This window comes from Mesocricetus auratus, unplaced genomic scaffold (assembly GCF_017639785.1).
Source record: "Mesocricetus auratus isolate SY011 unplaced genomic scaffold, BCM_Maur_2.0 Super-Scaffold_4256, whole genome shotgun sequence".
NCBI lineage: Eukaryota > Metazoa > Chordata > Mammalia > Rodentia > Cricetidae > Mesocricetus > Mesocricetus auratus.
The window spans coordinates 48,767,964-48,793,055 of record NW_024429182.1 but is presented as its reverse complement, the minus strand read 5'-3'; the positions used below and the strand labels follow the sequence as shown (position 1 = coordinate 48,793,055).

The 25,092-nt window shown below is 51.9% G+C and overlaps 1 protein-coding gene across 4 annotated transcripts in view; it reads left to right on the top strand.

Moving 5' to 3' along the window:
• The window catches only part of Vps37c (VPS37C subunit of ESCRT-I), a 34,512-nt gene extending 13,084 nt beyond the window's left edge, over positions 1-21,428 (top strand). For 2 of the 4 annotated variants that reach the window (XM_021225877.2, XM_005063834.4), the window contains exons 2-5: positions 13,067-13,164; positions 16,700-16,871; positions 17,734-17,816; positions 19,387-21,428. In XM_021225877.2, coding sequence (XP_021081536.1) covers positions 13,072-13,164; positions 16,700-16,871; positions 17,734-17,816; positions 19,387-20,100 — 1,062 coding nt within the window. In that variant the 5' untranslated portion in view covers positions 13,067-13,071 and the 3' untranslated portion in view covers positions 20,101-21,428. Of the gene's footprint in view, positions 1-12,405; positions 12,527-13,066; positions 13,165-14,104; positions 14,219-16,699; positions 16,872-17,733; positions 17,817-19,386 lie in introns of those variants that run through there. The other 2 variants (XM_040747624.1, XM_021225884.2) reach the window with 2 other exon arrangements.
• Positions 21,429-25,092: the final 3,664 nt, after the last annotated feature.

The following is a 25,092-nucleotide window of genomic DNA, read 5'->3' as shown; positions in this document are numbered from 1 at the left end:
AACTTCTCATTCAACATCTCTCTGAATGGAGACGTCCTGTGCTGGGTGCTTTTCTTGTTGCTGTGATAAAATACCTGGACGCGAGCAATTGAAAAGAGAAGGGGTTCATTTCATTTTGGAGTTAAGGCACATACCATTGTTGTTAGGGATGGCAGGAGCTTGAGGTGGCTCATCATGCCGCATTGTTATCAGGAATCAGAGAGTGACAGCCTCTGCTGCTCTGCTCATTTCTCCTTGTTATTCAGTCCGGGATCAGCTGCCCACAGGTGAGGTAGGAATACCTACCTCAGTTAAGGGAATCTAGATAATCCCTCACAGGCGTGCTCAGAGGCAAGTCTCCTAGGTGATCTCCTAGAATACCTGTCTAGTTGACAAACCATCATGATTACTTTTCATTTTATTATTTTTAGACCGCGTCTCATGTGGCCCAGACTGGTTTTGACTTGCTATATAGCCTTCCTTCTTCGACTTCCTCAGCTGAGATTACAGGCCTGTCCCACCACACCGGATTTAGGTGACGCATGCAATCACACCCAGGGCTTCATGTGTGCTGAATAGGCTCTCTACCAGCTGAGCCAGACCTGTTGTGCCCCAGAATATGGTGTATCTTGGTAAATGTTCTAGGGGGACTTGAGAAAAAAGTTGGTTCTGCTGTCATGTGGAGTGTTCAGTGGTTCAGTCCAGCCTGTTGGGAGTGGAGGCTGCTTCTCTCCTGGGCCTCAGTGACTTTCTCTTGTCACTGAGAGAGGGTGTCTGTCACCAGTCTGTTGAGGCTGAGGGTTCTTTTGCTTTGATCAGAGGGAATGGAGAGTGGGTCAAGCAGAGCTGGCTCCCTTTGGTCAGCTGCTCTGAGCTTGGGCGGCCTTGTACCTTTTCATTCTGAGTATTACAGCTTTAGGTAAGTGGTTAGCGCCAAGTGTCTAGTGCTACAGCTCTTAGCTCAGGGTGCAGTGACCCTCAGCTCTCAGTGTTACCACTCCGAGCTTTTTCTCAGCAGCCAGGTAGAGGCTCCTCCTTAAACTCTTCCATCACTGGAGGCTGGAGGCTCTTCCACAGCCCTAGCTCAGTGTCTCCTGCCTTTTGTGGTTTCTGTTCTTGCTGTCAGCGCTCTTCACCTGCCATCTGCTCTCCACTTCCTGTCACCTTCCCAGCACTTTCCCAGTCCTTCATTTTTGTCTCAGTCTCTGTTCCTGGCCGTAAGACTCTTCTGCCACGTACTAGCTGTTCCTGGGTATGGGAGCCGGCAGCCCGGGAGTTACCTGTTCTTTATGCAGTCAGCTCAGCTCACTCTAGTCTCATGCAATAAGACTCCTGCAAGGAAGATTCTTGGGGTCTATGCTGCAGCATTCAGGGGCAGCAAGGGGGAGTGAGATTTTCCACACTGCTTCTAGAGAGGAGAGGACAGGTTTTCTTAGCTGGTCTGTCAGTCCTACATGTTTAGTAGCTGTCCTGGGTGTCGGCAGAGCTCCTCCCTGACTGGGTTGAAGATTTGCTGCTATGAGGTCCCTTGTGATGGTAGTAGCCATGGACTTGGTTATCTGGAGGGACAGTCCCCTGATGCCTCAAGAAACCAAGCCTCCCAAAGTAAAGCCTTTGTTGGAGTAGTGGCTTTGACAGTTATATGGTTCCCCCTGGCCAGAACCAAGTTCCCGTGGAGTGACTGGGTCTGGCTTGGGCCTCCTCCAGGAGCCAGAGGCTGGATTTGAGTCGGCAGCCGTAGGGGTTTTTAAACTGCTTGGTTGTCAGTTTACAGAATTGAAGTAGCCTCTTGATTGGCAGCTTGTATAATTTTCTTGAAAATGGGTGTTGCTTACGTCAGCTGTCCCTGGTTAAACTGCAATAGTGGAGGAAGTCATGGTGTTCCTTCCTGACAACCCCCACCTCACCCTGGCAACCAGGGAAGATTGACAGTAGCAGTTCCCATCCTCCTCTGTCCTTGCCCAGCCTAGGGCATTTGTCCAAGCACCACTCTGGGTAATTGCATCTGTGGATTGCTGGGAAGAAGGGTCTGATGGCTGTCAATCAAATCCGCTTATGCCTGACAGCTTCCATAATTTAAAAGGAAAAGAATTGAAGGATGTTACTAACAAAGCTCTCTTCTGAAAATAACACTAACATTTTGTCCTGGAACACACTATGTAGACAAGGCTGGCCTTGAACTCATAGAACTCCATCTGTCTCTGCCTCTTAAAGGCTGGGGTTAAAGGAGTGCCCTACCATGCCCAAAGTCTTGTATTTTAAAGTTAGGCTTAGTGTACTTGACCAAGACTGCAGAGGAACCTTGCAACTCAGTAACAAAAGGAGACAATTAGAAAGTGGACAAGTGACCAGAAGTCCCTAAAAAGATAAAGATATGCTCATACTAGGGAGAGTACAGAATCCAGCACAACACTGGTCTACTTGCTGGATGGCCTTTAAAAATAGGAAATCGTGGGGCTGGTGGCTCAGGCAGTTAAGTGCCTCCCATTGTAAGCATGAGGACCAGATCCCCAGAACCCTGTAAAGACTGAGCATAGTGGCTGAAGCCTGTGCTGGGTGAGACGGAAACAGGAGACTAATTGGTCAGCCAACCTAGCTGAATCAGTTAGTCCTCTTATTTTGGGTAATGCCTTCTGTGGTGCTCTGTCAGCAGCTGTAAACACGAGGCCTTCCCACCTTCAGTGGCCATGTTAGTATTGATTATCTTGAGCAGGGATGGCTGGGACCTGGGAAGTCCTCTGCACATTTTTGGGTGTTCTGTGTAACTCCTGTCCTCCCTGGTTCTCTGCCCTGTGAATGCTGGCAATGTTGGCTTTCCTGGGTTCCCAAATCTCTCTTCCCAAATCTCTCTGCCATCTTGGAGACTGTAGGAGTTGCTGGGGTAACTCTAGAACTCCCTTTGTCTTCTTTCCTTAAGCGCCATTCTTCCAGGCTGCCTTACATCCAACATTGGAAAGCTGGTCAACATTCGTTTTGTCTAGCTTTTTGGTTCTTTGAGGTTGTGAGAGAGTGTGTGTGTATGTGTGTGTGCATGCGTGGGTGTGTGTTTTGGGATCTGGTCTATGGTCCTAACGCGGAAGTCCCTTAAGCACTCATTGAGTGTCTGGTGTATGTTTAGTAGTGACCTGCATGCATTTTGGGATGCAGATGTGAGTGACACATAAAGAACTTAGATTTTTGCTGGACATGCGTGCTGTTTCCTAACAATAAATGCTGCATGGTATTTATATAGTACCCTGAGGGGGTATGGATTCTCTGGGAGGAATGAGCAAGAAAAGCTTCAAGAGATGTGAGATTTGAGGGATAAGCAGGAAAAAATATGAGATCACATGCAATATGTGTACAATTCCTTGAGGGCTGGATCTGGGCCTTGCTATCTTTTTGTTTGTTTGTTTGTTTGTTTTTTTTTAAATTTTTCCAGACAGGGTTTCTCTGTGTATTAGCCCCAACTGTCCTGGAACTTGATCTGTAGACCAGGCTGGCCTCAAGAAAAAAAAAAAAAAAAAAAGAGAGATCCACTTGCCTCTCCCTCCCCAGTGCTGGGATTAAAGGCATGCACCACCACCATCTGGCTTCTTACTGTCATTATTTATTGAATGACTAGAAGTGTATTTCTGTGCTGGGAGAAGGTTAGGCAGGGAGCGATGGGGTGAGCAGGGCAGCTCATGGGTGGTGGAGGGCCCAGGATATCTGGAAAGGGAAATTCAGGGTTAGCAGACGTCCTAAGCAGGGGGGCATGGATTGGAAGCACAGCACAAGTCACTAGGGAGCCACAGAGAGTTTCATAGCAGGGCCCTGGGGACTCTGAGTATTCTCTTGAGGTTTCTGGGCATGTGGAAGAGGACTGAGTCCTTTGGAACCTAGTGAGTCACCTCTGGAGAGGCTGGTTTGTGGCAACAGCCACCTGCCAGCTTTGGTAATAGCCTTCGTCAATCCTTGCAGAGTCGGGTGGATATGAGGAAGCTCTCAGTTTCTCACTTTCTGTGCCTTTCCTGTTATCCTCAGTGAGCCCATCTGCCTCCTTATGAGTCTGCTCATCCCAAAAAGTCATGTGGCTGGATTTGGCACTGGCCGCAGTAGGCTCTGCAGCCACCCCATGTCTTATCAGCCTGGTATGGCCACCCACCAACCATAGATGTAGTCCCATTGTTATGGACTTTGAACAGAGGTGCCTCACGACCCAGGCCTGACCTCCATCTTGATCTTTCCATAAGGGATGATTTGCAGTCTGCTGAGCTCTGTGCAGCCTGGAGGTGTGGGTGGGAGGACAGGCCGTTAGCTGCCTTCATGGCCTTCAGAGACAGTGGTCAGGACACAGTAGAAAGGGCTGGAAGCCTGTGTGTGGTCATTGAGAATGATTTTCTTTCAACTTGGAGCCACAAGTTAAGGGAGGAAGAGAAGGAAGAGGCCTGCCAAGTGGCTGAGTGTCTCTCTCAGGAAGTTTGAAGGACTGGCTGTCCATTTAGACACCTGTTTCTTGGTGGGTCTATTGACTGATGACAAATGCTATTGATCTGGTCAGAGCCAGTCACCCAGCTCCATCACTGCTGACAGATGCTGTCTCTGGAGGAATCCAAGTTCCTGTTTGTAGAGTCCACATGGGAAGTGCTGAGGGTAGAGGTCTGACTATAACTGGGCACGGTGCCAGTGTAGCCATGGTGAGTCCTGTGCAAGAGCAGGGCGGTAGACCTTTCATTCTTACTGAAGCCCCCTTTAAGGGAAGAAACTGAGGCATGGGGAGATTATTTTGCCTGTCCTGCCCTGTGGAGCTGAGGTATGGGGAAGAACAGCTCTGTCTCGGGCACTGTGGCCCAGGCTGAAGAATTTGGACTTTAGCTTGAGCGCTGGTAAGGATCACAGGCCCCACACTGGGTTTGTTAAGGATTGTATTGTGTTGGGTTCTGACCATAATCTAACGGGCCCTGCTCCTCAGGGGCTGGCTGAAATCTGTCTGTAGTAGCCATCCTTTATTGAGTTTATAGTCAATGGTGAGGTGCTCTAGAGTGTAGACTCACTGCCTGGCTCCCCGTGCTGAGCCACGGTTTCTCCTTGACACAGTTTACAGTCAATGGTGAGGTGCTCTAGAGTGTAGACTCACCGCCTGGCTCCCCGTGCTGAGCCACGGTTTCTCCTTGTGAGGCTGTGGGAGGACACAGAGTATACTGTAGCCATGTTTTTTCCTCCACAGAGAGAGAGAGAGCCAAGGCCACTCCATGGTTTGCACCTCATTTGTGGGTGCAGATGGCCTTGGATGGTGCACTGTACTTACTGAGAGCTGTGGGACTGGCATTGGCCTGTTTTGCTGCTGAACTCATCCTGTGGTCCTAGAGAGGAACCAAGACATAGATGGTTAGCCTGGTATGGTCCCTTCTTTGTCCTAATGGTAAGATAACACAGTCAAAGAGTGGGACTTAGGATGGTGAGGGTCAGTGTCAGAAGTTGGGGTGAGTTTAGGACAGTGGTCTCCAGGCTTCTTCCTGCTTCTGGCAAGAGAATGGGAAGGGACAGGTGGCCCCAGGGAAGCCAGAGGGACCCTGTAGTCTTAGAGAAAGACTAACCCAGAGGGGCTGAGTGATGATGGAAAGGAAGAGGCTTGGAGGTGGAAAATCGTATGTGGTGGGGCAGCGGTGTCTGGACGGTGCTCTGCAGAGACTGGGGACACTTATTAAGGGAAGCTTGATGGTTGGCTATTGAAGGTGAGTCTATATCTGGCCGGAAGTGGCCCACCCAGGCATTGGGGGCGACTTTGAGAAGCTGATAATAGATGGTGGCTGGAGGGAGAGAGACGCTGGAGTCAGGCGTGTCAGGAGTGCAGGTAGGATCAGCAGGTTTGGGAGGGGCCTCTCTAGCATGAGGGCCGGGTCATCAAAGGAAAGCAAGGAGTTGGCCGGTGACTCTGCAGATTGCCTTTGTTGGTGGGGTGCCCAGCCAGCGGGTGACAGTCCAGGAGTAGGGAAGCCTGGTTGGTATCAGAGCTCATTTGTCTTTCCCAAGGGCCCCCACACTTGGCACACTGAACTGCTCACCCCTTGGGTGATGCCTTACATGGGGGTGCTGCCTTAGGCAAAGCAGGGAGTTTTCAGTGGGCCATTGTGTAAATATTTACACAGAGGAAGCAGTTTCTTTCACCAAACTTTATCCTGAGGGGTTGCATTCCCTCTCTCGATGTGTCTGTGTGCTTCTGTTTGCAGACTTGTATTTGTGGACTTCGGTTCACATTCTTGGGGAGCCTGCTGGAGAAAGCCACACCTGGTCGCTCTGCTCTGCCGTGCCAGCTGGAGGCCTGGCAGGGTTGACAGGCAGAGTTTTGCATCCATAGGTGTGAAAGTGTTGTGTGTTGAAGTCATCACCACCCGGTGTCTGCCTAGCACCTTGAGAATGGTTTCATTCTCACCAAGTCCTCCCATCCCCTTGACGAGGGCGGCAGATGAGAGAGGGGGAAACAGTCACCCGGAAGGCTTCGGCTGAGCTAAGTTAAGTCTAGATAGGCGTTTCTATAAAGTTCCTGTCTCTTTTTGGGACTGGAGGATGGAGAGAAACCTCCTGCCCCCAATCTTAGCAGCAGGGTGGTCCAGCAATACAAAAGAAAACAAAAACACTTGCTGCAAAAGCCTGGTGACCTGAGTTTGACCCCTGGAACACACAGGGAAGTGAAAGGAGAGGACCAGCTCAGGAAGTTGTCCTCTGCCCCCCCACTAACAATGAAGTTTAAAAAGTAAAGAATGAAGATTGGGTCGGGATGCTGCTCAATGCTAAAGCTCTTGCCCAACCCCTGATTCATTTTGAGTTTTGTCCTGATGGCATTTAGAATCGCCACAGAAACACGTTTCTGTGATTGCCTGTGAGGGATTATCTAGACTGGATTAATTGAGCTGGGGAGATGCACCCTAAAAATGAGTGGTGCCATGCCTGTGTCCTTAGTGAGGATGCCTCCAGCCCCTGCCACCATACCCTCCCCACCCACAAGGGACCATATCTCCTGGAATGTGAGCCAGCAGTCCTTCCTTCGTTACGTGGCTTTGTCAGCTATTTTACCTCAGCAGCGACAATTACCACACCTAATTGTTGTGAGGCCTTGGCATCCCTCGCGTGGTAGACATGGCAGTGATAAAGCAACCCCACAGGCCTCCCTTCTGTGCCTTATAGTCCAACTTTGCAAATCACAGGGAAGATCAGTTCCACTTTGTCCCTGGGAGGCTGGGACTCCATTCTTGGGTCCAGGATGAGTCGTTCTAGGAAAAAGAAAAGTAGAGCAGTCGGCCATTGCTTCTGTATTAGATTGCAGGATTAGGAAGGTTTCCAAAGCAACAAGGTGTCTTTGAATTAGTGGTAGGACAGGTCTAGTTCCCTGTAACATGCACTTTGTAGGTTACTATGGTAGCAGCTTCTTCCCTTGCTGTTGGTGAAGGGGGATTTATAAGAAACTGAGGCGCTGAGGAGCATAAGCTCTCCTTGCCGTATGATAGCAGGCTGGCAGGGAATGATGGCTGGCCGTGGTGAGGGGAGGCTGCAAGCTGGGCCGGCAGAGCCTTATCACAGGAATGAGTTAGGATTCAGTGGTGGTAGTGTTTTGCTTCTCTTGCTTCAGGCCTTCAGTAATTGCCCATAGACCAGTATAGCACCTCCAAGAGGCAGAGTGAGCCCAAGGGGGTTAATATGTGTCTGCCCATTTTTCAGCTAGGGAACCTGAGGTTCAGGCCTTGATGGAGCCCACGCAGTAAAGACTGGTGGAATGAAGCGGGGCCCCAGGCCAGCTGTCCCCAGTCCTGCTTTTCTCCGAGTCAGCAAAGTGGCATGAAGCTGTTAGAGCGGAGGGTGCAGATAAGCATGTCAGCCCTGCCGCATGGTCTCCATGGTCCATTTTGGTTCCCTGCCTTCAGTTTGTTCAGAGAGGACCTCGGGTTGCTTACAACTGTGTCTTTGTGCTGAGTGGTCACAGCAGAGCTCCTGGGGTGAGGGTCCCAGGTGTTGTGTGGTGCCGCTGTTGGGAACATATCTCTTGGGCCTACCCAGCACTCCTGTGCCTTCTCCTTGAGCAGCTCTTCAGCTGCCTCTGCTGGGATGTGGCCACAAATAACACCCAAGTTGGCCTAAATCCACTGGTTCTAATCTGGCTTCTGGCTTTCCTATCTGGGCCATAGTGTGTCACCGATGTTCACAGCGTGCCGAGTGGTTTTTGTCAAGGTATGAGGCCATGAAAGAAGGTGAAGCCGGCAACAGGGCTGGTGGCCAGCAGTGGACTCCAAGACCAAGGCCACCGGGGAACGCAGCCTCCTGGGCCTCGAATTCTTCACTCTGTGTTCCCATCCATACACTCTGAGCATCAGAGCATGTGACATGGTTTAGGCCTTCCTGCTTTTGTCCCTCTGCTTTCCCATTGTCCCACTTTTCTGTGACGTGTTCCCGTGTGTGTGGGCACCGAAGGGCACAGTGTTACAGACCAAAGCCCCTGGGTTTTGTGGCCCACTCCAAATGTGGCCTTGCTTCTAGACTGGGCCTTGTAGCTTGCCTGGGGAGCTGGCAGGCCTGGCACAGCTGTCACGCTTTCCTGCGGGGGGGGGTCCGGTGTGGGGTCAGATTCTATGGCTTTACTGGGCTCAAGGTCCTCTCTCCATGCTTGGCCTAGGACTTGTAGGCCTGGCCTTCACACCTGGCTGTAGTTGTGATCTCTGGTGAAGGTTAAAAAAAAAAAAGCAGCGGAGGCAAAAGTTAAAAAAAAAAAAAGCTGGGCGTTGGTGGCGCACGCCTTTAATCCCAGCACTTGGAGGCAGAGGCAGGCGGATCTCTGTGAGTTCGAGGCCAGCCTGGTCTACAAGAGCAAGTTCCAAGACAGCCTCCAAAGCCACAGAGAAACCCTGTCTCAAAAAACAAGCAAGCAAACAAACAAAACAAAACAAAACAAAACAAAAAAAAAAAAAAGAAAAGGAAAGGAAAGGAAAAGGCATAGACTGGGGGTGAGGGAAAGCAAAATCAAGCCCTTTCCCTTCTCAGCCACACCAGGGATCCATTTCCCCTTACTGTGAAGAAGAGCAGCCTGGCTCCCGCCTTACTTTCTCGCCTCACTGGTGCCCTGGTCACCTCTGAGGTGTCATTGTCACCTCCATAAGACCTGTTATCCTACTGTACCCGTGACTGCTGTGCAGCTGCCTCCCCAGCTGCCAGCTCCCCTGGTAGGATCCATAGTGGCCCCCACAGGAGCCTCTCAGCATGGGCACCTCTCTGGCGTTCAGCTCCAAGCTGTCCCTCCTCCCTGTCACCACCTTGCTCCGCTGACCCACGCCTCATGCTTCTTCACCTGTGTTCACAATGGCCTACGGCTTTTAAAAAGGCATTTAGGAGCAAACAGGAAGAAAGGTGCGTTGTTTTTTAACGTGTCTGCTGGGCCAGGCTCATAAAATCCAACATGTTTATGTACTTCCTTCTGCTGTGATGTGGGACAGCATATATAGTAGTTGCTTAATGATGCCTATTCCAAAAGGGATGAAGACACGAAGGAAGGCTTGAGCCAGTGGGAGGATGGGCTGCTCTGCCTCTGCACCTTGAACTTGTCCACCATCTGGCTGACCCGATGTTTCCCTTCCTCCCTCTGCCCTTCCTAGGCTCTTCCTGGATTGCCTGTGAGCAGGTCTGTGCTAGAAAACAAAGATGAATGCTCATGGCCTTACCCGTTCTCACATTGCCCCCGCTTCCCCTCCCCCAGCTGTCCACTGTGCTGTCCCCAGGGAATCACCCGGCATCTCTGCCATAGTGGTCATGGGAGGGAAAGTCGGTATCAGAGCCCTGGCACCAAGGACTGAGGAAATTGGACGTGCCAGCTCTCTAGACACAAAAGCCCAAGGACTTGTTCCCTAAATAATGTGTCACCAACCCTGCTTCTCTCCCCTGTGACACCCCTGGTGGTTTTGGTCACTCTGAGAATCTGTCTGCCATGTTGCTAGCAGCAGAGGCCCAGGCCTCAGGGCCACAGTTTTGGATGGCTGCTCTGTGGGCCTTCAGTGGTTTCCCCTTCTTATCTTTTCCAATGGTGGCCCTGAGCCAGTGCTTGTGGCTCTCAGGCTCTCTGGGTGTCTGAAAGGCAGGTACTATCTGACTTGTGAGAGAACAGCCCCTGTAACATCCAGTGGTGATGCTGTGAGGATTCTCACAGAGCAATCTGTGCCTCCTGGATCAGGGAGAGCCATCTCTGGCTAAGAGGCAGGAAGAGCAGCCATGGAGTAAGCAGTGCGCTGCTCTTGTGGGCTTGTGATCTCTCTCCATTTTGGGTTTGGTTTTTGTCACACTCCTGGAGCAGAGCAAGCATGCCAAAGCAAAACATCAGAAGACTGCCTCAGGAACGCTCAGCTCTGCTCAGGTCTCTGCTGAATGGACGTCTCTGTGGGGAGAGGTCCTGGCACTGCTGGGGTTGCTACAGGTGCACCGCTGGCCAGCTGTTTGTGTGTGGTTAGCCAGCTGCATCCTGGGCCCCCAGTGTCTAGTGCACTTGGCCCTGAATGCAAGAGCCGCAGATACTGGGCTTGGTGGGTGGGGCCATGCTAAGTGCTGCCATTGTGGCCGGCCCAGCGAGCTCTTGTCTGAGCCACACTGGAGGCCACCACGACGCTGGACAATTTGTATGGTGTCGAAATCTTTGGCCAGCATTTAATCTTGTGCTGGACATTGATCTTGTGCATGGTGTCACTGAGCCTGGGAGAGAGGGGCTGTCATTTGGTTTGTTTTACAGATGAAGAACCTGATGTTCCAGGAGCTTCCCCGTGGGTGAGGACATAGCTCACAAGTGGAAAAACTGGTCTTGTGGTAGACCTGTGTTACTAAATCTGTACTACATGTGTCTGAGTAGATTTATATTTTATATTTTTGAGACTGGACTTGAACTCACTATGTAGCCCATGCTGGCCTTGAACTCCTGACCCTCTGGTTTCTGCCTCTCTGGACTACTGTGGTTTCGGATGTGTGCATCACCATGCCTGACTTTGTACTGTGTTAGGGATGGAGCCAAGGGTGTGTGCTTCCTCGACATGTACTCTACAAGCTGAACTACATCCTCAGCCCTTTTGTGATTTTTTTTCTTTTTTTTTTTTTTTTTGAGTTCTTCATAGTCAGGGTGGTCTTGAACTCCTGATGTCCGTTTTCCAAGTGCTGGGATTATGTGCCACCATGCCTCATCAGTCTCAGGATCTTTAAAGCACTGTTCCTTTTTCCCACAGGCACACTTGGGTTTTGGCGGAACAGTATTATTTCTCCTCAGAGCTATGGTCCAACCCAGGGTCGCTGCTTCTCTGTTCTGGCTTCTAGACTCAGGGTTTTGGGTAATAGTGTGAGGTATACACACAGTTTAGGATGGAACTTTGATTCCCTTACTTTGGGTCTTCTTGTTATAAAGAATTTCTGTATAAGAATTCCCCTTTTTTCTCTCACAGGTATTTGTGTGTGCATGTGGTGTGTGTGTTCGTTCATACACGTGTGGATGCACATGTGGGTGCATGCTTATGTGGGTGTAGTTCCAAGGTTGGTGTTGAAAGTTTTCCTTTACCTTCCTTCCTCTCCACCTCATTCATTGTGGCAGGGTCTCTCTGTTAAACCAGAGCTTGCCTCTAGGGCGAGTCTGGCTAGCCAGCTGGCTTCTAAATCCCTGACTCTTATCTTTAGAGCACAGGCCAGCCGCCATGCCAAACCTGCATTTGCATGGGTTCTGGGATCCAAGTGCCTGGGTGAGACGGTGTAGGTCGCACTGTGGCTGCTCAGAATCTGTTGTCTCCTGCATGATGTGATTAGTGTGGAGTTAGCCTTTCTTAGACCAGTTGCATCCATGTCCCCAGGACTGACTGTGGGCTTCTGGGCTCTGCCCCAGCTCACTGGTGCTGAGGCACTCGTGATGAATTTCCATGTTTGTTTAGAGGCTGGGCAGTGTGGAGCCCTTGGGAGATGATGGCTAATGGTGTTGCCCCACTTAAGACGCTCTTCAATAGTGGGGTGACCATGTCCTTTGTTCCTTAAACCAGAACACTTGGAACATGAAAGGAGACAGGTCTGGCCTAAACCAGGTTGAGGACCTTGACAAAGGGAGCCTTGTCATCATTGCTTATTACTTAGGGATGCGATTCCCTTCCCATCATGGAGGGGACAATTGAGGTCCAGAGAAGGATGTCTGTTACCTTGGTTCTTAATTTCCAAATGCCTTCTTGGCTGAGTCATCAGCATGACCTCCAGGCAAGCTCTAAAAAAGGAGGGGAGAGGGCCCTTGATCTCCTCGGAGCTAGAATTTTCTGGAAATGGCAACCTTTATAATGAGAGCACTCAACATGAATGCTCTAAAACCCATATGTAGGAAGGATGAGAGAATCTAAATATGGAGGTTCCTATCAGCAGAAAGAAAGGGTGTGTTTGTGTTCCCCAAGCCAGGCTGTGACTTGTGTTTGTGTCCCCCAGGCTGCCCCTGAACTTTCCCTCAGGCCAGGCTGTGACTTGTCACACAGATGACAGATGGACGATCTTTGGGACAGTGACAAGGGAGGACAACTGACTCCAGCTCTGTCAGCAACCTGTGTGGGTCAGTTACTGCCTTTCCAGTATGACTACCCAGGAAGGTGGTTTCATGACGCGCGCCCCCCGTGAGGACATACATGTGACAGTTTGCTTTTGTGACACATGGAGAGGGCTGCAGTTGCAGCTGTAGAAAACTTAGGGAGACCTGAAGTTGCTAGAACACTAACTATAGCAAGCAGGGACATAGTTGGACCTGTGGTGTTGAGGGCTGTAAAGCCCTTTAGTTGGGGGGGGATGGGTGGGAAGAAGGAGTGTTTAAATCAGGCTCGGACAAAAGTCCTGTACCAAGGCCTGGGGCCAAATTCTGTGTCCCCTCTCTTGCCTGGCCCCTTTCCTGCCTTTTCCTGTTAGCTCCATACCATCTAGTGCTCGGGCTGCCAAGTAGCTCACACAGATCTCTCGTCTGTGCCGGTTTGCCGGGGAGAAATGACCCGGACTCTAGGACTGTGTTCGTTCACAGGGACCCTCATATCTCCTTGGGCGCCTCCTGTAGAGTGACTCCTCGTGACTTTTCCTCAAACTGGGTGTTGCTTTGTGTTTACAGGGAAGATGGAGGGGCTGAAAGACAAGACCCTGCAGGAGCTGGAGGAGATGCAGAATGACCCAGAAGCCATTGCCCGGCTGGCCCTGGAGTCTCCTGAGGTACAGGGAGGCTGGGAAAGGCTGCTGTTGCTGTTCCCCCTTCCTCTTCCTCCTCCTCTTCTCCTTCCTCTTTCTCCTTCTCTTCCTCTTTTTTGTTTTTTAAAAGTAATTTGTCACTTAATGCCCTCAGCAAATGTATTTACTTATAAATAAATTATGTCTGTTTGTGTGTGCCTGATGTATATATGTGCACCAAGTGTGTGCAGGCACCCATAGAGGTCATCTGAAATGTTGGATCCCCTGGAACAGGAGTTACTATGAGCTGCCATGTGGGTGCTAGGAATTGAACCCTGGTCCTCTGTAAGCGCAGTCAGTGCTTTTAACTGTGAGCCATATAGCCAGACCCACTTAAGGTCTTTTTAAAATTTCATTACATTTAGAGAGAGAGAGAGAGAGAGAGAGAGAGAGGGAGGGAGGGAGGGAGGGAGGGAGGGAGGGAGGGAGGGAGGGAGGGAGGGAGAGGGAGAGGGAGAGGGAGAGAGAGAGAGAGAGAGAGGGAGGGAGGGAGAGAGAGAGAGAGAGAGAGAGAGCACATGTGTGCTCATACGCCTGGTACAACATGCAAAAAATTATTCTCTTATGGGTGTCAGATTGAATTCACTTTGTCAGCTTGGTGACAAGAGCCCTTACTCACTGAGGCATCCCACTTACCCTAACATGCTTCTGAAGGATGCTTGGTTAATAGGAGCTTGGGCCAGGGTTCACCTTGCTGTTCTGTGAATTTTACCTTGGCTTATCTCATTAGAGGAGCCCTGAGGTTTCAGGCCAGGGCTGGATCCTCTGGGAGCCCGGGAGTGGTAGGAGTCCAGGACCCTACCTTGGACTATGACAGCCAGGGACCCAGATGGCCCAGGAGTCTTCGCACTGCTCCAGCCTGAGTCTAGAGGCAGCTCCCTGATATACTGAGGAGGGGGTACCCATTCATCCCTTTGACCTGTAGGATCCCGTGTCCTCATATGACTCTTGGACTTGAAGAGATTATCCTTGGCTGGGATATCGCTCATTGCAGCCAGCACCCCATCTCTCAGCTCCTCGTCACAGGGTCCTCACAGGAGTAAGTACAGCCCTGCTGTCTCTACTGAGCTGGACTTGGCCCTCCCTGTCACCATCTCCTGTGACCTTCCTGTGAGATGGAGGTCAGGTGACTGGTTGTGGCCACAGAAATGCCCACAGGCATCCCCAGAGTGGCTGCAGCTAGTCATTGTTCTGGAAGTGCTGTCCCACAGATAATGCTGGGCTCTGATTGGCACTCACATGTGCCGTTCTTGTCCCTGGTGAGCGGTGGCATGTGTCCTGTGAATTCACTGTTAAAGAACAGGAAGTTGCCATCTGGTGTCCCCCCCCCCAGTGTCCCTGGATTCCTTCTCCTGTCCACAGATGCACATGCTATCTGGCCCGTACCCAGGTCTGCATCTTAGATTTTGGGTTGCTGGGTTAGGGATGCTTAGCCATCCAATTCCAAGGATCTCTTTATTTTGTCCTGATTCTGTGCTCACACATATGTGGGCATGCAAGCCACATCACAAGTGTGGGGGTCAGAGGACAACTTTCAGGAGTTGGTTTTCTCCCACCATTGGGAGCCAAGGGCTCAAACTCAGGTCAGTCAGGCTTACAAGCAAATACTTTTACCCACCGAACCATCTTGTTGGCTCCAAGAGTGTTTTCAGTCAGAATGTTAAGGGAAATTCCAGGCTCATTCCTGAAGCGAGTGCAGTTCAGCAATAGCAAGTCTGTACTCAGTTCTCCTTCACTGCTTCCAAGCTGAGCAAGCCTTCGCCCTCTGGGGAAGCATGGGCGCCTGGACTCGTATGGGATGCGGCCTCCTGACCAAAGGGCAGATTGAACTTGGTGGTGTAGCCATGTCTGAAGAGTTGAGTTGAATTCTCGGAGGGGGAAAATCCTCACTGTGAGATACACAGAAGCAAAGTAGGGCAAACTACTTAGATTTTCAGAAAGCTCTCGGCTGGTGGTAAGGAGGCAATTGTGTCACCGTGGGGCAGTGAGAAGACGGGCGGCCGAGAAATGTGGTGGGACGTCCCTCTGTGTGCCAGAGAGTGAGCGTGGGCTTCACCCTGAGCGCCGGGAGCTGTGGGACTTGGCTGGCCTCGGAGGGAGAAATGGAAACGCGTAGTCGAGCTTTAGAGAGGGTGGCATGGCGGGGGTGTAGAGCTTCAGACCCAGGGAAAACCATGGATGGAGGTGAGGATGCCCAAGGGTATGTGGCCCAGGAAGGGCCCCACTCAGTCGACCACACAGTGAGCACAAGTGCCCCAGGGCTTTTCTTTTACACACTATATCTTTTGTTTTGTGTATAGATGTGTGTATGTAGATTGTGCGAGAGGCCAGAAGAGTCCATTGGATCCCCTGGAGCTGAAGTGGCGGGTGGTATGAGCCACTTGACATGGGTCCTGGGAACCAAACTCAGGCCCTCTAGCTGCAGTGTATGTTCTTAACTGCTGAGCCATCCTCCAACCCTCTTGGCTAACATTCAAACTCACCAGTTTCTCTGCTCCAATGCCAGTGAGCTTGTCCAGTGATTAAACAGGGCGTTTCTGGAAACCCCTTATCCAGGATGCTGCCTGGCTTCCTGTGACTGCTGCAGAGTAAGCCTGTTTGGCCTGGTGTGCCTTGTGCTGGCCAAGGTGGAGAGGTTCCGTACTGCAGGACCCTTTGCTCCCTTATGGAAGCTGGTCTTGCTAATATGTTCCTTGTTTTCCATGACTAGTACTGAGCCCCCTCTGCTGGTGGCACATGGTATTGTGATGGGATGGTGGCCGGTCTCCGGCTCTCCTCTGAGGGAAGCAGAAACTTCCCTATGTTAGGCCTGCTGGGCAAGGTTCCAAGGCTTCTCCCTGCCTGGGATTTAAGTAGGGCCTGAATGAGGTCTCAGTGATGCTGGCTAGGGAAGCATTTTCAGCAGAGGCCAATCAGAGAGTGTCTGTAGCTCTGTAGACCATGTATGACCTGGGAGGCAGGGATGTCTGTCTTGCCCCAGAGTCTTGGACTGCCCCAGGGCCCTGCTTGCACCCCCTCCCCAGTGCCTTCTGACCTCATGGCGTTTCTAGCTTGTGGTCTGGCCTGAGCCACCGGAGTTCTCCCTGGCAGCCTCTTTGTGTGCATGTATGCGCAGCATGTGTGTTCGCATGTCTTCTCACTTTGAAGAAGTGAGCTTCTTGGGGCCCAACGGTTGGGACCTGGGTCCCATCCCCCCTTCAGGAGTGGATCTCCTTCCTTACCTGTGCCCCGCCCAGCACAGAGCCCTGCAGGTGCTTGTCCACTGGGAGGCCTTGGGTAGGTGCCTGGTCTTGGTGCCTGTTTTTCATGTGTCAGCCTCACGGGCTCCTTTGATTGGGATGCGGTGAGGCCCCTGGGTCACAGTGTGTGGATTTAAACCCAGGCTCCTGTGGCTGTGGTTGAGGGCTGAGTACCAAGCTGGTATGTCCAAGTGAACACTGAATCCAGGCTCTTCCTTCCCCCGTGCCAGAGTGTGACCAATGACAGTTATGCTTATTGTCAATTGTCCTGCTTCCCTTAGGTTCAGGACCTGCAGTTAGAACGAGAGATGGCACTAGCCACCAACCGAAGCCTGGCAGAGCAGAACTTGGAGTTCCAGGGTCCCCTGGAAATCAGTCGCTCAAACCTTTCAGACAAATACCAGGAGCTGCGGAAGCTTGTGGAGCGGTGCCAGGAACAGAAAGCCAAGCTGGGTAGGAACAGTTGGACTGTGGACTTGTCCTCTGGGTATCTCCCCTGCCGACTGACACAGGGTTCCTGTTCTAGTAAGGACAGGGTGGCAGCTGGAGTAACATGGAAGCGTAGATGCCCAGGACAGGAAAGGGCCAGCACCACGGTAGCCCACTGTGTTCCCCACTCAGGGCAAAGTGCTTCGCGTGTTTCTGCACAACAGTGTGGAGAGATGTACGTACCGTGGTTAGTCTACATTTTTGAGTATTTATGTTTTATTGTATACCTTGGTGAAGTGTGTGTGTGTGTGTGTGTGTGTGTGTGTGTGTGTGTGTGTGTGTGTGTATGTGTGTGTGTGTGTATGTTTTTAAAGTGGCCCAAATCTTTTTTTATAGATGAGGAAAACAAGGCCTGGAGAGAGTCAGAGGCTTGCCTGAGGCCATGCCTCTAGAGCTGGGTGGAGTTGGGATTTGCAAGCCTAGCCTTTAACAGCTGAGCATCTCTCTAGTTCTGGAATTGATATATGAATGCAGGCAGCTGTGTCTTTGACTGCCTCTGCCAACTTAGCCATCTTAGCCCCGAGCCTTGCAGAGCTGGTCTTGGCCTTGTGGAGGTAGGAGGGCTTCCTGGGTGGTTGTGCCTATAGGGAGCTACTTGGCCAAGACTTAGGCTCAGTCCTCACCTCCTCTTTACTCATGACAGCAAAGGCCTACAGGAATCAAAAGGACCCCACAGAACCAGCTGTAGGAGCTCTATGGTGGGCCCTGGGGTGGCTGAGCCCCAAGCATACAGAGGGCGTGCCTCATGCCTTTCCTGAAATTGGGGTCCTCAGCTTTAACTAAAGCAGTGCTTTTGAAATATCCACCTATCTGCTCTTCCTTCCAGAGAAATTTTCCTCAGCGCTGCAGCCCGCGACCTTGCTGGACCTTCTGCAGATCGAAGGCATGAAGATCGAGGAGGAATCTGAGGTGAGATGGGGAGCGGCACCCTCCTCCCTTGAACAGGGTGGTCGCCCTTGGAGCCCGGTCACGGTGGGTCAGGAACCACAAAGCACAGAGGTTTGGAGCGTAGCTAGGATAGGTGGAGTAGCAGTGGAACACTGGTTATAATCCAGGACAGGCACACGTTCCAAGACCCCTGCTGAGCACTTGAAACCACAACTAACACTCATTTGAATAGACAGTGCGTTTTTCCTGGGCCTATGTGTCCGTGATAAAGTGTAGTTTATGAAGCAGGCTCAGTGAGAGATTAAGAACAGTAACCACGGACTGGGGAGATAGCCTGGTTGATGAAGTTTTGCTGCACAAGCATGGCAACCTGAGCGTGAGCCTCTGCACCCATGTAAGCAGCCAGGCTAGGTATAGGTAGTCTTGTCTTCCCGGTGCTGGGGCGGGAGACAGGCAGATCCCTGGGGCTCACTGGCAGGCAGCCCGGCTGAATTGTTGAGCCTATAGCAGAGACCCTGTCTCAAGAAATGAGGTGGACAGATCCCGAGGAATGACAACTGATGTTGGCCTCTTACCTCCACATGCACAAATGTGTGTGTTCACCCATACACGTGTAGTCACACATGAAAACATACATACACATGCACAGTAACTAATACTAGAATAGTTAAAAGAGTATTTTATAATAAAAGCTACTTAAAGCTAACAGGTTATTTCTTCATTTATTTATTTAGTTATTTATTTTTTGTTTTTTCAAGACAGGGTTTCTTTCTCTGTGGCTTTGGAGGCTGTCCTGGAACTCGCCCTGTAGACCAGGCTGGCCTCGAACTCACAGAGATCTGCCTGCCACTGCCTCCTGAGTGCTAGGATTAAAGGCATGCGCCACCACTGCCCCGTCTACAGATTTCTAGAATTTTCCATGCAATGTTTTTGGACCACCAGAGGACCTCTAGTAACTGGAACCATGGTTAAGGGGACATTACTATACCAGGACCCCAGCCGAACCAGGAATGGGTGACTGACAGCAGGCCTGGGAACTTGCAGACCTGGTTGGATGGTGGTACAGAGGACACCAAGCATCTGAGGTTAGGCCTCTGCTCCTTGTCTGTGTCTGCTGTCTCCTCCCTCTGGATGTCCCTTTTGTCTCAGTGGGCAGAGACTTCTTTGTGTTTTGGATGGAGGCAGCTTGCAGGTCTGCAGCCCAGGAGCCAGCCATCAAGTCAGTTGTGTAGGCCCGGCTAGTGAACAGACTTGCAGTGACCACCAGGGGGCAGACGGGCATGAGGCATGCCCTCTGTGTGCTTGGGGCTCAGCCACCCCAGGGCCCACCATAGAGTCTCTGCAGGTGGTTCTGTGGGCACTCCGGGCTCAGCCACCCCAGGGCCCACCATAGAGGCCCTGCAGGTGGTTCTGTGGGCACTCCGGGCTCAGCCACCCCAGGGCCCACAGTGTTGGGTAGGGGGACAGTGTGACCGTGGAGGGTGTAGTCCTGCCATTAAGCAGTTGGCATTCTGGTGAGGGAGTCACTCTGAGTGGGGGCCAGGGAAGGCTGTGGAAAGCCTCTGTTGTCAACAGGTTTTGTGTCCTCTAGGCCATGGCTGAGAAGTTCCTGGAGGGTGAGGTGCCCTTGGAAACGTTCTTAGAGTCCTTTTCCTCCATGAGGACACTGCTGCACCTGCGTCGAGTTCGTGTAGAGAAGCTTCAGGAGGTGGTGAGGCGGCCCCGCGCTTTGCCAGAGTTGGCTGGAGATGCTCCTCCACCTCGTCCTCCGCCTCCACGCCCAGTGCCCCAAGCAACGCCCCCTGTGACTGAAGAACAGCTTCCACAGCCCTCTGTTGTGACTCCCTACCCTTTGCCCTACAGCCCATCCCCAGGCCTGCCTGTGGGCCCTACAGCCCAGGGAGCCCTGCAGCCAGCCCCCTTCCCTGTGGTGGCCCAGCCTTCCTCCTATGGTAGGCCCGGGGGTCCTTCATACCCACCACCTCAGCCAGGACCCAGGGCTGCCATGGGCTACTCTTGGCCTCCACAGAGGAGTGTGCCACCCCGACCTGGCTATCCTGTGGCCCCAGCTAGCACTTCTGGTCCAGGATACCCCTTAGTGGGAAGCCTAGCCCCTGCTGCTGGGTATCCCCAGCAGTCCCCCTACCTCCCATCACAAAGCAAACCTCCCTACCCAACACAGCCTCAGCCCCCTGGCTTCCCAGGACAGCCACAGCCTCCAGTGCCCCCTCAACCTCCATATCCTTCTGGGCCAACCCCTCCCTATGGCTTTCATCCCCCAGGACCTGCCTGGCCTAGATACTAACCCTGGTCCCTGTCACCTTCCTTCCATCTGCATCATAGTCTCTGGCCTCCATCTGCTGAGATTCGAGGTTGACACTAGGAGTGGGGCTGATGCTCCCTGCAGAGTTGGGAACACAGGCCCCCTAAAAGGTCCTGGACAGTGCAGCATGGGTCCTTCTGGGAGCTCCTTCTGCCAGGGACCAGCTCAGCACATCCTGAGGTAGCCTAGTGGGAGCACAGGGCTCTCCAGTGTTTGCACGAGCAAGTGTGTTTATGTCTGTGCACAGCTAGCTTGCTCCCTGTCGTCCGAACCAGTGCAGAGTGACTGTGGCGATAGACAGGATCTCCCTTGGAACTTGGCATGTGAGGTCAAATGCTGAGAGACACAGCTCTGTCCATTTGAGGATGGTCTATCTCATTTACCACAGCCGGGTCAAAGGAAGTCACAGGAAAAAACAGGGACTTTGAGTCTTAAAAGCCATAATTTAGTTGCTGTGCCAGTGTCAGGCAAGGGTGTTCTGTGTGCTGGTGGAGCCACAGCAGCAGCACTGCTTATGGTGAGAGAGCAGGGGAACGCCAAGGGAAACCCAGGCTCACTTGCATGGTTGGATGTCCCTGGGTCACTCTGGAGCCCCTGGCTGGAGTGGAGGACCCGGGTTACCTCTCAGCCGCCTTTCTCTCCTTGGGGCCCTCCACTTCTGGCTGACTTTTTCTGAGGTGTACCCACCCGTCCCTCCATTCCTTTAGTGCCTTGAACTTCGTTTGTTAGCAGCCCCCCTATCCTCATGTGATTCCTTCCTGCCCCCAGTGTCCCTGCAAGACAGATAACAGACCTGCCCTCACGGAACATCCCAATGGTGCTCCCAGACATCATCACTACATTGGGGTCGGTTTCTCTACACTCTCTCATCTCCAGAATGTAAAACGCAGGGATTGTGAACGCAGCCCCAGCGCTTGGTGGGGCCAAAGCCTGCTTAGTAATAAAAGTGACTGACCACACTATACCAAAGGGGTTGCAGCAGGTGATGCATCGGTATGACTGGTCCAAATGTGAACCAGGTCTCAGGGTGGACCCTGGAGCTACCACGTGGTAGGAAGTTGTATGTGCCTTGAAACATCCCCTGCCCGGGTACCCAGCCTCTGGTGGGTCAAGGTGCTGGGGGTCAGGAGGAACCCCATCTTCTGGTGCCCACAGGCCGCTACCCACGGGTGCATTTCCAACTCTGCTTGCTTCTCCTAAGATATTTATAAAAAGGAATCACTAATGGAGCCTGTGGTCAACTGCTGCTGAACTGGATGAATGACTGCCTATTTGTTTGTGTAATTGCCATAATAAATGTTGATGAGTTCCCTGGTGCGTGGCGGCTCTGATGAGTTTGAGAACAGATGTGACTGCTTGTGGGGCGGTGACTTCTGCAGCCTTAGTCTATGCAGTGAGCACCTTCGATCTACGGCCACCTCTTGATTCCCCCCCACTCCACTTCTTGGCTTTTTAGCATTTTCTTCTCTGGTTTTCCTTACCTGCTTCTTGAAGCCTGGAATGCTTTCTTTGTCCTAGGCCACATGCATGGCCATTCAGTTCCACCAGGGGGCACCTGTGCCTCAGTCCAGGTTGGGAGGTACGTGTTCCTGTTGTGCAGTCAGTCTGGCTGTGGTCTACCATTTCCTTCCTTCCTTCCTTCCTTCCTTCCTTCCTTCCTTCCTTCCTTCCTTCCTTCCTTCCTTACTTCCTCCCTTCTTCCCTCCCTCCCTCCCCCCACTCTGTAACAGTCCTGGCTGTCCTGGAACTCACGGATATCTGTCTGCCTCTGCTTCCCAAGTGGGATTAAAAGTGTGCACCACTCTGCCACCACTACTGCCCAGCCCGTCTATCCATTTCCTGAACAGGGTTGCAGAGTACGTCAGGAGGGACCCGGGATGCTGAACCAGTGCTCTGGGACCAACAAGCCTTTGTGGGCTGGACTGCATTCTCCACAGCTTCCTCCACACACTGTTGCAGGGTGGTTAGGAAGCCTAGGAGAATGCAGGAGACCAGGTTCCTGGCCAGTCCTGAGCTCTCTGCCGTTTCTTCCTGGCAAGGTGACAGAGGTAGATTGACTGTGGCAGATGCCCAGAGGTGTTAAGAGTCACCAGGACTGTGGCATGTGTCTCCTAGGATCCTCTCCACAACCACCCCAGCCCTTCTAGCCCCAGTTTTAAATAGGAGGGAGACTTTGGAAGTGGTGCAGTGACCAGGTTGCACATGGAGGTAGGACCTTAGAGCCACACAGTCTCAGGGCTCTATGTGGTGCTCGAATCCCCAGGACACGCAAGAGCCCCCAACTTCAGTTCCATTTATTGCCCTTTACTCCCCCCCCCCCCCATATTGAGTTGCCTGGCAGGAGCTTGGGGCTGGGCACACAAGATGACAGGGACCCAGATGGTGCTGACAGCTCTTTGGGGATAAATTGCAGCTCTCACTGCAGCAGTTAAGTCACCTGCCTTGGGTTGTACAGAGTGGTGGTGGCTGCGGTGGGGGTGGGGTAGGGGCAGGATCAGCTTCTCTAAGAAAGGACTTGGTGAGCCTGTGGTCTGGTCACTGCAGGAGGCACCCCGGTTCTCTTCCTTCCTTCCGGCAGTATGATAGCTGAGGTGGCAGCACACACGGTCACAGGCCCTCCCTACCTCCTGTGAAGTATTTACCACGGCACACAGGCCTGTACTCCAACAGTGACAGGCTATGGGTACAGACAGAATGGGGCTGAGAGATCTGGCTTAGAGACCACTTCATTGGCTGGGGAGAGCTCTGAGGCAGGGATTGCCACCTGGTTATCTAAGGGAGCTGCCTGTTTGGCTTTCAGTTTCTTTGGCCTACTGTGAGGAGAATGCACTAGAATTAGCTTGTACACAGGGGCCTTTAGAGGTTGTCCAGGAACAGGGAAGTGGGAAGGAAGGTAGGGGACCCAGGAATGGGAGGGTCAGTTCCTGCAGTGGGCTGTGATGGAGACCCCCAACGCAGCCCAGGTCACAGCAGGGCAACCTTGGTGGCTGAGGGCATTGTTTGCCTTGAATTTCCCAGTGGAGAAGCAATGCTGGCCTGGGGGCCTGAGGGTCAGATCCTCCAGCTGAGCCTAGAACTTGACAAGAGCCATATTGGTTTTTACGAGACAGGGTTTCTCTGTATTGTTTTGGAGGCTGTCGGACCAGCCCGGCCTTGAACTCACAGAGATCTACCTACCTCTGCCTCCTGAGTGCTGGGATCAAAGGCATGCACCACCACACCCGGCCATAAGGAATGATATTGCTCCTATTGGGCTGTGTGACCAAGCAGGTCTTGTTGGGACATACCACCCAGGCCCACATCGCTTGCGAGTTCTGTGTGTGTTCCTATACGGAGAGCAGAGGTTGACGTTCGTTCTTCCTCAGTCATTCTCCACCCTAGTTTTTGGGACAGGTAGGGCTTCTCACTGAACCTGAGCTCACTGACTGAGTAGGCCAGCTGGCCAGGTACTCACTGCTGTGCCCAGCTTTTTATGTGGGTGCTAGGGATCTGAACTCAGGTCGCTATGATTGCGTGACGAGCATCTTACTGGCTGAACCATCTCCCTGGCCTCACAGTTTCCTAAAGATTCCTGTTTCACTAAACTTTTTGGTGTATGTATTTTCCTGTGAAGTAGGCCATGGAAGCTTTGACGCCATTGGTAGGCAAACTAAAGAGCTCTCACAAGAAAGACAACTCTGGGAGATAATAGCTGCCTTGGATCCCACTTCTTTCTAGTAACGCCCTCTTAGCTCCCTTTGATGGGTTTCTAGCATGAGTGGCAGATATGTGACTGGACTGTGAGAACTGAGGCCGAGGGCTGGAGAGATGACTCAGCGTTTAATAGTGAATACTGTTCTTGCGAATGGACAGAGTTCAGCTCCCAGTGCTCACATCAGGTGGCTGCCCGCTTTCAGGGGATTTGACCCTGTACATTTCACACAAATACTGGCCCATATATACATAATTAAAAAGAATCGAAGCCTGGGTGGACAGGGGGTGCTGTAGGAAGGGCACAGCACTGAGCAGACTTTTCTAGAATGATGGTATCCCTAGCTCCTTGGTCCCCCGCCACCTTCTTCTAGTGACTCCTCTTTGCTTTACCAGAGTTGGCAGCTGTGGGTGAACTACTGATGCCTGTGTGCCTGAAGGCTTCATCACAACCTATCCCTGGCTAGACCAAGGCACAACCTATCCCTGGGCTAGACCAAAGCACAACCTATCCCTGTGTTAGACCAAGGCACAACCTATCCCTGTGTTAGACCAAGGCACAACCTATCCCTGGGCTAGACCAAGGCACAACCTATCCCTGGGCTAGACCAAGGCACAACTTATCCCTGGGCTAGACCAAGGCACAACCTATCCCTGGGCTAGACCAAGGCACAACCTATCCCTGGGCTAGACCAAGGCACAACCTATCCCTGGGTTAGACCTAGAGGCTCCCGGGTAGATGCCTTCCCCTTGCCTGTAGTCAGGGAGACTCTAGATTGTCCCATCTCAAATCTGAATTGTAGAGGAGACTGTTTTGTTGAAGGGAATTTAAATCCTAGGAACAGGCTGGAGAAATGGCTCAGCATTTAAAAGCATTGGCTGCTCTTCCAAAGGACCTGGGTGCTATTCCTAGCACCCACATGGCAGCTTACAACTGTCTGTAACCCCATTTCCAAGGATCTGGCACCACTGTCATAGGCATACATGCAGGCAAAGCACCAGTGCATATGATATAAAGAAAAGAAAGTCCATCCATTGGGTTTATTGGGCTCAGAGGTTAAGAGCACTGCTTGCTCTTCCAGAGGTCCTGAGTTCAATTCCTAGCACTCACATGGCACTTCACAAGCATCTCTAATGAGATCTGGTGCCCTCTTCAGGCATGTAGTTATATTGTATACATAATAAAATAAATAAATCTTTAAAAAAAACTTTAAACCCTATGAACATACCCAGCTCTGTTCTCCAACTCCTTGGTTTAAAGGTTAGCTGAAAATAGCTGAGGAT